The 14115-nt window shown below is 32.0% G+C and overlaps 2 protein-coding genes across 2 annotated transcripts; both read left to right on the forward strand.

Annotated features, from left to right (window-relative positions):
* On the forward strand, positions 1915–2352 carry LOC109351239 (uncharacterized mitochondrial protein AtMg00810-like). Its single transcript, XM_019592681.1, has one exon. It carries the CDS (start codon positions 1915–1917, stop codon positions 2350–2352), a length of 438 nt encoding a protein of 145 aa, XP_019448226.1.
* LOC109349687 (piriformospora indica-insensitive protein 2-like) lies at positions 7485–9387 on the forward strand. Its single transcript, XM_019590601.1, has one exon. It carries the CDS (start codon positions 7916–7918, stop codon positions 9359–9361), a length of 1446 nt encoding a protein of 481 aa, XP_019446146.1. The 5' UTR covers positions 7485–7915; the 3' UTR covers positions 9362–9387.

A 14115-nucleotide genomic window follows, 5' to 3' on the forward strand; every position in this document is an offset into this window, starting at 1 on the left:
TAGTCGATATCATTGTATCAAATATATGATGCCTACCTTAATTAGAAATTATAAATTTCTAACAATCTCCCACTTGGGCTTCATATCTTCCTGATACAATTATATAATAGGTTCTTTAGGCGCGCATCTGTATGCTATATACATTTAGACTTCTCCTTAATACAATCTGGTCCATCTCATATATCAACTATGAAACCACCGCGACTTTCATCACATGCAAACGTGACTCGACCACGATGATCACCATATTAATATACTCAATGACATAGATCAAATATGGATGAGTGACATGGAAATTTAATGCAATCTCAAAAATGTCTATTTTCAACTGGTCCTTTTTTTTTTCTTTAGTGATATCAATTTAAAGTCTTTAACTATAACACAATAGTTACAATGCACAATTTCAAAATGGAGCAAAAAACCATCAACTTTATTATGCATAAAAAACTGTATATAACATCCAAAGTAAATCATAAAACATATAGAGTTCCACTAAACTATCATATCATTTACATGAGACATGTCATCTAGCTTATTGCATGTTCATATATTAATCAGACATGTTATTTGTGCATTTTAGGCATAACATAATGGTAAAACATGTATAGTTGATAAGCATAACATATAGGCAGTGTACCATTTAATATCTTAACTAAAAATATGTCAGTTAGTCGATTAAGTAAGGCTTTAATCGATTAACGTGAAAAATTTTTAATCAATTTCAACAGATAACTGAAAAACATAATTCAGTTATTCTAAACAGCCTGTTAATCGATTAACATGACACTTAATCGATTAACTGGGCATAAAACAATTTTTCTATATAAACTGTGTTTTTACATCATGCTTCATACATTCATTTTTAAAATTGCTAAGTTGCATATTTTCATGCTCATTATATGTCATATAGGTAGAGAAATTTGCATGTGAGAATAGTGAGAGATAGTATCATGCTTAGGGATTAAAATGTCATCCATTGCATGTGATTAAATGTGTTCATCATTCTATCTTTCTTGCATGATCCTTTCAACTCTTTTAGAGATTTCTTAGAGTAGAAATTACATGTTCTTCATGATTCTGATCTTATATATATCATAGTAATTTGTGAGATTTGTATAGGGTTTATAGCTTGTTCTTAATTGTCATATTTGAGCTATTTTGTGCTTCACATTATTCTGTTTTTGTTGTGATTTTTGTAACAAGGAAAGTCGTCACTAGGGTACAATTTGGTTATGATGAAGCTATTAAGCACCACTATTGGCAAGAAGCCATTCAAAATGAGCTTCATGCTCTTGACAACAATGATGCTTGGTTTATAATAACTCTGCCTAGTGATAAGAAAGCAATAGGTTGTAAATGAGTTTTCAAATTAAATTATAGATTTGATGGATCTATTGAGAGGCACATGGCAAGACTTGTTGCCAAATGATTCATCCAAACTGAAGGGATAGATTACATAGAAACGTTTAGCCCTATAGTCAAAATGACTACAATTAGGGTCATATTATCCTTAGCCTCAATAAGAAATTGGCACATCCATGAGTTGGATGTTAACACAGCCTTCCTCCATGGTGAGTTGAAAGAGGAAGTCTATATGAAAATCCCTCCAGGCCTTGCTGTTGATCACTCTGGTCTTGTTCGCAAACTTCAAAAATCTTTATATGGACTAAAATAGGCTAGTAGGCAATGGCATGCCAAGCTCATTGGATTGCTTCTTCAATTAGGTTATCAAAGGTCTTTTGTAGACCATTCTCTATTTATTAAATCCACTGCTTCCAGTTTTACTACTATACTTGTATATGTGGATGACCTTATCTTAGCAGGAAATAGCATGACTAAGATTAATTCTATGAAGGAACTGTTTGATTCAGAGTATAGTATAAACATCTTGGACCCCTAAAGTACTTCCTAGGAATGGAAGTGGCAAGGTCCAATAAAGGCATATTACTCTATCAAAGAAAATACGCACTAGATATTCTTGAAGATACTGGTATGCTAGGATCAAAGCCTTGCTCCACTCCAATGGAGTATGCCAAGAAACTGGCTAGCTCAGAAATAGGTACACCTCTAACTGATCCTAGTCCTTATAGAAGACTCATGGGTAAGCTCTTATACTTAACTCATACCTGGCCCAATCTTAGTTTTTATGTTGGACATTTAAGCCAATTTCTATCTAAATCCACCAATGTTCACTTTGAGGGAGCCAAAAGGATATTAAGATACCTTAAGGTAAAAGGATACAATGTTTTAGATTGGGCAAGATGCCCTGACTCTAGAAAATCTGTTTCTGGTTATTGCTTTTACCTTGGGAACTCTCTCATCTATGGAAGAGCAAGAAGCAACAAGTGGTAGCTAGATCTTCAGCTGAAGCAGAGTATAAAGCTATGGCCTTGGCAGCATGTGAAGTACAATGGTTGCTTTACTTTATGCATGACTTGTAGATTGAGCATCCTCAACCTGTAATGTTGTATTGTGACAATGAATAGGCTATTCACATTGCTAGAAATCCAATCTTCCATGAGATGACCAAACATATTGAAGTGGATTGCCATTCAATATGAGAAAAAGTTGAAGTTGGATTGATACATCTTCTTTCTATTCCTATTGAATCTCAAGTAGTAGACATTTTTACTAAGTCGTTATCACCTCATTTGTTCCAGAATTTATACTCCAAGCTTGGGATGTTACTAAGGGTTATATACGAAAAAGTTTGATGTATAATACCCTTTCTAGCATAAAAAGATTGCATTGATAATTCTAATCCCTTATCACTCCTCAGATTCTGAACTTTAGCACAAAATTGTTGTAATAAAAGAGAAGTTTCAGCTTTAGTTTTCATAAGGTAAACCTATGTTCTACCATAGTCAAGAAATATTTATGTCCATAAATAGATGGGATAGAGAAAGGATCCCATATATTAACATGAATTAACTCAAAACATCTTACAAAATAGTTCTTACTTAAAAGATAAGGAAGCCTTGTTTATCTTGATGGAAAATGTCACATAGATAATTTTTATTGAATGTAACAAAGGGAAATTTCATTTTAACAACGTTCATACAAGCATGTGAAGCATATCCTAATCTATAGTGTTGTAGACTAGAATTGGAAATACTAGCATAATTTCCAGCAAAATGATTTACTCAGTGATGAAGTCTAGCTACCTTCAACACATATAATACTTTTGAAGATTTAGTTGTACTAATCTTCTTGAAAGAGCTCTTCTCCTATATGATACAACAAGAAACATCAAAAGATAGAATGCATGATGAATCATAATCAAGCTTAGATATGGAAAGTAGGTTGTAAGAAAAGGTAGGTAAATATAGAACATTATGAATGATCAGGTTGGGAAGAAGAGATATAGTCCCTGGAATTTCTGAAATGACCTCATTCCCATTAGGTTATTCAACTCTAATGGGTTTAATCCTCCTGTAAGTGCTAAAATTTCACAAATTGCAATTGATTTGGTCTATTGCTCCACTGTCCAATATCCAAATTGTGAATTTCAAATGGATTTTAGAATTACCTTCTAGTTGTTTATCATGTGGCACTAATGTTATAGATAGTATGTCGGAATGCCCACCTCTGCCTTGCTGCTCATCAAGTCTTTGTGAATAATGTGATTGTTGAAGCATGCTTACAAGTCCCTGATATTGTTGCTTGCTTAGGCAAAAAATGGTGTTATCCTTTTGTGACTTGTGATGCTCAATTTGTGGTCTGACACTCATTTCTTGTATATAATTGATCTGCTAACTTTGTGGATTGTGAATTCGTAGGAAAACAATGCAATCTATAACATGTTTTCACAGTATGCCCATTTCTTTTATAATGGGTGCAAAACTTTCCTGAGGTTGCTAATTTACTCCATGAACCTCTTGAATAAGAGTTAGGACCTCCTCTCGTAAAGTTGTTTGTATTATTTCTATTCAATTTATATGATCTACTAGAGAAACCCCTTCTATTCTAATTGCATGATATGACCATGGCTTTAGTTTCAGAATATTGGCCATATAATTGTCTTTCTTGTTGAATAATAAGATAGACAAATCTACTCATATTAGGAAGGGGTTCTATTAGCAAGATTTGGGATCTAACCCAACATATGCATCATTTAGGCCCTTAAGAAACCTTATAACTTTGTCTTCTTTTCTATATTTCTTGACATCAAGAAGTGCATTACAAGAGCATTGGACAACACAATTGCACCTAGGTAATGACCTAAAATTTCCCAATTCATCTAAAAGGATCTTAAGCTCACTGAATAAGTTAGTGACACTAAGATCTCCTTGCCTATAATTTTCTATGGACTCTTGTAAATATGAATTCATTATGTTCATCTAAAATTTCATAAGCCTTGTCTATCCAAAGAATGCTTTGTGCTATAGAGGGTGTTATTGACCTAATAATCCAATGAGATGACTATATTGTTGGATCTTTCTCATGCTTGATATGAGAGGTTAGATTTGGATGGATCCATCTACAAATGCTATTTTCTATTTAGATATAAGGCTGATCGTCATTAACTGGTCCATTGATGATAACTCTGAACAATCAAGAATGGCGAGACTATAGCATTTGCTGGATTTTATGAAGGATGAACATAATAGGTAGAAGATGGATCTTGTGAAGGATCCATTGAAGGATTTATAGAATTTGAAGGAATTGGAATTGTTGAAGAAAGAATGGAAGACATTGAATGTTGCAAAACTCTCTTGATAGAGCTTTGATACTATAAAAGAATTTGAAAGTCTTATCAGTAATAGATAACAATCTAGAAATGAAAGATAAAAGCACATGAAGAAAATACCTTACTTTATTGAACAACCTTTTTAGAATTACAAAACTTAGGGTCAACTAATCCTTTACATATAGGACCATGACAACAATGAATCCTAACTAACATTTAACTAACTTATTTTAAATATAGGACATGTTAAATATGTCAATTACAACAATACTTGTAGATTAAGTAACATATACTGTTATGCCTAATTAATTGATATGAGTCTTGGTGCCTCGGTCACGACTCATTCTCTGGCCTGGTACATCGATCATTTTCCCTTAGTCGGGACTTGGCCACTTCGGTCACTAATTGGACTTTGGCATGGTAGCTCGGTCAAGTTGCCTCAGTCAAGGTGTTGTCTGTCTTAGTCACAATGCTTATGTTGGCTTGATCAAGGTATTGTCTGTCTTGGTCACGATGCTCATGTTTGCCTCGGTCAATCTCTATCATGGTACATGCGTCAATCTCAGTCATGACACATTTTTCCTTGATCATTGCACATGCATTAATGAGACACAAATTCCATTCACCGTCATGTCAATCCATCTCGACACGATCATTTGGCTCGGTCCCTCAGTCATTCCGCTCCACCATGGCACGGTCAGTTGGCTCGGTCTCTCAGTCATGTTGGTCCACTTTGGCATAGTCAATTGGCTCCTTTCCTCGGTCACACTGGAAAATTTTGGCACATTCAATTGTTTTAACCCTTTAGTCATGGGTATCTTGGCTTTGGCATGGAAAATTTTGGGTGGATCATGGGTGCATCTTTTGGCTTGACTTAGGTTATATATAAGCATGTTGTGTTGATTTTAGTTTCTTCATTTGATAAAGTGGACTGAACTTTCTCCCTTCTTCCCTCATTTGTCTCCTCGATCTCTTACTTCTTCTCCTCATTTCTTACTTGTTTATAGTTTTCCTAACCACTTAAAAGAAGTTGTTTTATCAAATATGAAATATATTATAAAAAAAGAAGTACATCGTCTATCTTAAAAAAATGTGTCATCTCATGTGTTACGTGCTTTGATTTGGCCAAAAAATATTTCATTATAATATGTTAAACTTAAATACATTTTTTTCAATCACTCGCAATAAGTGGCACATGAAATGGTTACACATAAAAGGGTGATGGGCCTTGGGTAGTTAATGTTTGGTGGGCATATCTTTACTTTCGCCTAGTTGGGTCAGCTCTAGTTTTTTTCTGTTTGAATGGGCTACCTCTAGTTAGCAACTCATTTTCTTAACATTTCTATAATAATAATCTTGTACTAAGTGAATTTCTTTCAATAAATTACTTGAGTTCATTCTATATCATTTTCTATTTTTTTCCATCTATAACTTGACAAGAACTACGAACAAAGTGTTATTGATGTATACTATATTTAAGTAGTTATACCATATCTATAGAAGAAGCATGGAGCCTTAAGCAGATTTACAAACAACAATATCATACAAACTATAAGATAATAACTTTAAAATCAAAACAGTGAGGACAAAAATAACACAGTACAAGCATTTGATAACAATCCAATACTATAATCAAAATAGTCATGTATTCGTATGATACCATTTTGATACCAACATTCTCCAATATTTCATGGATATATATCAATAGGGTATAGAAATTTTTTTTAAAAAATAAATAATTATAAGTCCAATACTTTCCGTATACTCACCTTACTCTTAAAATATTTTTTGATAATTCCTAGATATTCAAATAACCATACAGTCGTATTTTAAGAGAGAGAAAATAGAAGGAAAAAAACATAACACATAATCAATTAAGTAAATGAGAGAAACATAATAAGTGGACTCATACTAAGAGCATAAAAACAAAACATTGTATTGAGAAAGAAGAAGAAATGCATGTATATTGTTGATCATAGATTAAAGGGGATGAATGATATTCCTATTTGTGGGAAACAATGATTTATTATGATAATATGATTATAATTTTATATTTGGCAATCTATAATAAATATGTTCTTTATTTGAAATTTAATAACAATATAAGTTTATTATGTTTTATGCGTTTAACCAGGTTTATATTTTGGGTCAATCATGGAAGACAATGGGGAGATTTACAAAGATATGAACCATAGAGTTCAAGTGAGTTAGATGAAATAGTGGAATGCTTATGTGGTATTTGTATTCCAAAGGTATCACTCAAGCTTAGGAGAAGTTTTATCTCACATTAGACATGTAATGTTATATGAGACTGAATGTTCGTGATAAAATGTCAACAATTGAATAAACTTCATGTAGTAGAGATAAGAATGTTGCATTAGATTAGTGAGCACATTGGACAAGATAAGATTAGAAATGAATGCATTAGAGAGAAAGTTAGAGTAGCTCTAATTGTAGTAAAAATGGTTAAATTCGCGCCTTAAGTAGTTTGGACATGCATGGAGGAGACCCGTGGAAACCCCTATAAGGATAGTAGATAAAATCGAACTTAATTCAATTCCTAGAGAGACTAAGAAAAAACTATAGAGAAAATGATAAAGAAAGACATAGATGTCAATATTTTGTTAATAAAAATAATTTATAATAAAATAAAATTTCATCATTCAATTCATATAGTTGACCTCATCTAAAATACTTATATAGATATTGGTGCTTCATATATTACAATAAATATAACTAGTAAAGTATGTTGGGTGCAGTAATTCATGATACCATGATACACCAGGAAAGGAAATAGACTAGTTAACAACACTGTGCCAATCAAATTGGGTATGTAGAAGTAGCTGAAGGGATTCAAGAGTTCATGGATAAAGGTGAGAAATGTCTTTGTTGATCATCCCTATATGGTCAACTTTATCACTGTGTCATGTCTAATCTTTGCAGCATTTCTCTGTATTAACAACTTGACAGTTCTGGAAAATCACATTGCGCTTTACATAGTAATCCATTTCTCTTTCACCATCTCACACCCTTTTCCATGCAAACGAAACACTGCCATACTCACACTTAAACAATTTTAGCAGCAAAATGGTGACAGTTTTGTTTTTTTATTTTCCAGGCTGACACAAAAATGAGATACTTTGAACTTATCTTTACATTCTTCTCCTTTGCCTTCAACTCCATTCAAGAAAGATTATATTAGAGAAAGTGGAACTTGGTCTTCTCATGCTAGTGTCTCAAATGGCTTATAATACATCTCTTATTCTTGTCCTGTTCCTTATGTTTGGTGGTGAAATGATTGCAATGGGAAGTAAGTTACAAAAAAGGCAAATGGTAATGGAAGAGGAAGAGTTGTTGGGTTTGTTTGAAGTGATGGATGTTCTTTTGGAAGATTCTGAGTGGGGCCAAGAACATCCACAACCATGCACAGAAACTCCATGGCCTGGAGTTGAGTGTGAAGTTAGCAGTGACACACAAATCTTTCATGTCACAAAGATCCACATTGGTCCTGATATAATTTCTCCACCTTGCAAAACCACTGCATACCTTTCACAATCCTTGATAAAACTCAAGTACTTGAAAGCCCTTTCAATTTTTAACTGTTTTGTTGCTTCACCTGTCACTCTACCAAGTACTCTATTTGGCCCTTTCTCTTCATTGGAACATTTGTCTTTGGAGTCTAATCCATCCCTCTTTGGAGAAATACCTCCAAGTTTAGGAGATGTTCCTAGTCTTAGGGTCTTGACCCTGTCACAAAACAGCTTCCAAGGAAACATACCAAGCCAGATTGGTGGTTTGGTTTGTCTAGAGCAACTTGACTTAAGTTACAATAACTTAAGTGGTGAAATACCCAAAGAAACTGGAGGTCTGAAAAGCATGACCATTTTGGACCTTAGTTGGAATATCATTGAAGGTGTTCTCCCTTATTCTCTTGGACAACTTCAACTCCTTCAGAAAATGGATTTGCATTCTAACAAACTCATTGGTACTATACCTCCTGATTTAGGGATGCTCAAGAGGTTAGTCTTGCTTGATTTGAGTCATAACTTTATTGTTGGGCCTATTCCAATAACCTTGTCAAGTTTGGAACTTTTAGAATATTTAGTAATTGATCATAATCCTATTAAAGGAGGGATACCCTTTTTTATAGGGAACCTTAGGAAGCTGAAATCAGTGAGCTTATCAGGGTGTGAATTGATAGGCCCCATACCCAACTTTTTCTCTTCCCTGAAGAACCTTACAGCATTGTCTCTAGATGACAATAATCTTAGTGGGCCAGTTCCTCCAAATTTGGGTTCACTTCCAAACTTAGATCATCTTAATATCAGCCTAAATAAGTTGGGTGGGGTTCTACAACTCCCTAATGACTTCATTGGAAAGTTAGGTATAAGGTTGGATGTAAGAGGAAACAGTAAACTTTGCATCAATGATCAGCCAAAAGGGAAGAATCTTTCTTTGTACTTGGAAATTCCCTCTTGTTTGAGCATTAGAGATAGAAATGGTAATGTTTCTTTTGCTGATGGACCTCTTCAAGAAGACCCTTCAGAAATAAAGCCATCTTGGTATAATAGCAACATGAGTTCTTGTTCATCATTGCTAGATGATCTACCAATCATCATGTTTATCTTGATTATGTTTCTTGAATTTCTTTTTTGTAACACTAGAAATTAATTTTGTATAATGTTTTACTCATTAATATTTGGGTCCTGAATGTTAAGTTCATTAAATTGGCTTCATAGATAGGTCGTTTTCTTGTTGGAAATATGCATGGAAATTATTCATATAAAATTGCATGCAGTGTAATGCTTTAATGGCTGCTCATTAGTGGCTTCAATAACAGGAGGACATGCACTGTGCAATGGTGAAAAGAAAAAGAAAAGGAGAATGACCTCTCATAATTCTTTTAACAACATTTTCACCCTTTTCACTTCTATATATAAAAATAAAGTGTGACTAAGAAAATGATGTGAAAATACTATTGATCTACCATCAAACATGTAGATCACATGGTATAAAATAGTAACAACAACAAAAATTAAATTAAAGCCCATATAAATACAACTATTATTAACACTTTAAAAAGTAAATTTTAGAGTAAAGTCCTATTTAACTCCCTTAGAAAATTTGCATATACCAATTCAAACTAAAAATTTATAAAAGTCAAAATGGTTCTTATAAAAATTACTAGTAGGTTAAATTAGTTTTTTTTTAGCTTCTTTTATAACCTTCGACCAAAACTATTTGAAGTTATAATTCCAATTTTTGAGTATAGTTGAAAATCTATAAGGACTAAATTGGGTATATACTTTAAATTTATCATCCATAACACTATTATTTCTGCTGAGATAACTCTCTCTAAAATTACATGCAGTTCATACCAAAAGAGTTTACTATTTATTGATGTCTAAAAAAAGTCCCATTTGGCATTTCATATTTAAATTTGTTTTACACTAAACATTTTCACTATTCTCAAGGTGTGCCCTCGAGTGTTATTGTCTATAGCAGCCTTTAAGAAGAGTAGCAGGAGTGTCGGATCTGACAATAATAAGCATGCTACAACCACCCTCATTGCTGCCAACATGAGAAAGATGCCACTGCTCAGAACTTGTTTTGGTGGTTTGAGAGAGACAGAGAATCTTATATCAACTTTACAATCTTTACCTACCACTTGCAACGTTTTAACACATGGGTAATATACAACAGAGAAATAAATTGAGAAGAAAATATCTACAAATGTGAAAGTTAATGTATAATTGAATATTTGTGTGTGCTCTAATATTAAGACTGTTAGTATTGAGAATGGCCATGTTTAACTCAACTTACAAAGAAGTCATCACAAATATTATTTCTAGCCAAACTACTCACCGGATATATTTTAACTAAATGAATATCAAACAATGTTGGAAAACCAACAAAATATTTATATAATGGTGTAAGTCCTACTAGATATCCAAATAGGTACATAAAGTCATTTGTTCAATATATTGGTGATATTTATTAAGAGTCACACATCTTAAAATAAATTAGTTGAGAATAAAATAACATTGATTACAAAAAAAAAAAAAAAAAAGCATGATGTTAACAAGTGACATAATAACCCTCGATTTCTAGAATTATATCAATCCAAGTAACGCTTCCTAGGAAATACAAGCCTCAGTATATCGGGAAATGAATGATAACCAGCAGAGTCGATGGATATTTATCTATTGCATTCAAAGTCTAAATCACCTTTTTTTAATAAAATCTAAACCGTCCATGTCCACTCCCTATATAAATGAGAAGAAACCTTTTCCAAAAACTACAATTTTTCTCAATTTTTTTTCCTTTATCTATAAAAATCCACAATAATTATTTTGCGTCAGATTCATTCCCACAATATCGTTGAATTTTAGTCAAGCCATGTATATGCTGCAATAATGGAACCAATTCAAATTAAAGGATGTTCTTGTATTTTCAATATCCAAAACTTCCAAATGTTTTATGATTAAAAAGCATTTCCATCCATTGAATTTGAGAATATAATATTTCCTAGAGTAAATTACACTCACACCTCCTGAGTTTTAGTGAAATTACACAAATCACCCATCACTTTTTTATACCTACGTAAACCCCTCATTTTCATACTTTCATTACACTGATCACCTCTGCATGAGAAATAAGTGTAGTTTTGTGAACCAAAAATGTGATAAATGCAATTAAGTTAAACAAAACATGATATATTGTGGAGACATGTCGAAATAATATATGAGCCGATACCTCTTTATTATTTTTGGTTCGTTACGATATAGTATAAGAGCGATTGAACCAATATCTTTTTAGAATTGTTGATGCATTTTGTAACAAAAAATAATAAAGATACATTAATTTGTATTTTATTTGGATTTTCCTTACAATATACCATGTTTTGTTTAACTTAATTGCATTTATCACATTTTATGTTTAAAAGATTACACTTATTTCTCATGCAGGGGTGATTAGTGTAATGAAAGTATAAAAACTATGGGAGATTTGTGTAGCTGTAGAAAAGTGAGGGAGTGATTTGTGTAATTTCACTAAACTCAAGGGGTGTCAGTGTAATTAACTCTATTTCCTATTATAAGGACATAAGTTATCTCCTACTGCCACTAAAATCATAACATATGTCAGATTTAATTATTTTCTATAAAAATATTTCTAAAACTAAACAAAACAATATACATGTCATACTCTTACTAGCGAAGGAGATAAGTTATCTCCTAGTATGAGTGTACTTTATTCTTATTGAATTTTAGTTAGAATACTAGAAAATAAAAAATCTTGAAAGAACATATCCTTTTCCAAGTAAATTTAATATTATAATATTAATTATTACTTTCAAATCGTTAGAATCCACTCAATAATCATCCAAATGTTTTCTAATATAATTTGATTTAAAAACAATTCTATTGCCAAAAAAAATGAAAGAATACATAAAAATAGGTTTATAATTCAATTTCTTTATGCTCATTTTAAATTAAAATTTTAATTATAAAAAAATTCAAATCAAATTATCCAACTTAATATTTAAAATGTCCTTATATAGGATCATTTAGTTTCAAGGTATTGAGGAAGTTAGTAAACATAAGTATTAAATTTATAACAATTAGATGATTTTTTTCTCCATAATTCACCTTCATTTTTTAGATTCTTTTATTTTCTTTTTTGAATGAATTAATGATTATTATTTTCACTAAATAAAGATACTTTTATAAATAAAAAAGTAATTGATCTATTGTTAAGTGTGAAATTAATCTATTAAATGTGAAATTAATCTTAAACCTTGAGATTAATTGAGCATTTTCACCTTTAAATGTGCACATAAATATCACTTATACTATACATTGAGTTAAATAAATGAACAATCTTTATTACACAGTTTATATGTCATTTCAGATATAAAAAGGGAAGAGGTAGGATTTTGGCAACTCAAGTATGTGTTCAACCCAATGCTTTCACTCAATGCAAGAAGAGGATTCTGCCAAACCCAACAACTAGGCTTAGTGATATTTTTGCTGAGTGAAAAAATCTGGCTTAGCTCAAATATCTGAAATCAACTAAGTGTAAATATAACAACTGAAAATAACATAAAATAAGAGATATATACGAAATCATAATTGCAAAAAGAGAACAACCTTCTTGATATGGTAGAAGAGAGGAGAAGAAATATCTTCATGTTGAATGTATTAGTTGTGATGGGAATGAGCTATGTTGCATAGATACGGATACGTGTATCGGATACGATACGTATCCGATACGTCGACACGCATTTTTTCTAAAATGTAGGATACGATACGTTCAGGGATACGCGTATAAATTAATAAAAAATACATAAAATATGATAAAATTATAAGTGTAAATCAAAATATTCAAAGTAAAAATTATAATGGAAAATGAAAATCATTGCCTCCAAAATTCAAAGTATCAAAACTAGAAAATATAGTAGAATAATTCATAAAATTGCTTATTGTCTAGCCTTAGAAACAGAAATAGTATCAATTTCATCTGCTCCTTGACCATCATCTGTAAAGAGGACAACTTGTATTTCTGGTTCATCTAGAGATAGTGTGGCCACTTGAAGAGTTCCAGCACTATCAAAGTCTTCCCACGCATCTCCAACAATGTCCCCATCTTAGTATCCCATTGCTTGTACTCTTCACTTTTCCTAGACAAGAGTCGCAAATTAGTATGCACATAAACCAAGTCTTCTGCTCTTTTTGGTTTCAACTTGTTTCTTTTCGCAGAGTGAATAAATGAATATGTGCTCCAATTCCTTTCACAACATGATGAGGAGCAAGGTTGCACAAGAAGCCTCAAAGCAAGCTTTTGAAGGAGAGACAAATCTATCTTTATTCAAAACGAATCTATATATCCTATATTTTATTCAAAACGAATATATATATCCTATATTTTATTCAAAACGAATCTACATATCTTATATTTTATTGAAAACGAATCCGATACGTGTCTTGATATTTATTTTTATTTTTTAATTTTTTTAATTTTTGGATACTCTATGGACACGTATCCTTCGCGAATCTGAGCGTATCCGTGTCTGATACGTGTCGGACACCAACACGCGGGGGTATTTGGCGAATCCGTGCATCATAGGGAATGAGGAACTAAATTATTTCTATCCGGAATTAGATATAACTATTTAAACTCGATGTATTCAATATAACTCTTTTATATAAATTCATGTTTGAATTGTTTCTAGAGTATGTCATCTAGTAATATATTGATTATAGAAATATGATTAATTGTGCTAGTCTTGAATACCTAAATCTATTATGGTTGAATGATTAATTGTTCAAGGGATTGATAATTGATTATTTCAGTTGTTCGATCCATTATTTAGACATTGATAAAGAGATACAAATGCTGTTGAGAAATTCATAGACATAAATGGA

This window comes from Lupinus angustifolius, chromosome LG01 (assembly GCF_001865875.1).
Source record: "Lupinus angustifolius cultivar Tanjil chromosome LG01, LupAngTanjil_v1.0, whole genome shotgun sequence".
Taxonomy (NCBI): domain Eukaryota; kingdom Viridiplantae; phylum Streptophyta; class Magnoliopsida; order Fabales; family Fabaceae; genus Lupinus; species Lupinus angustifolius.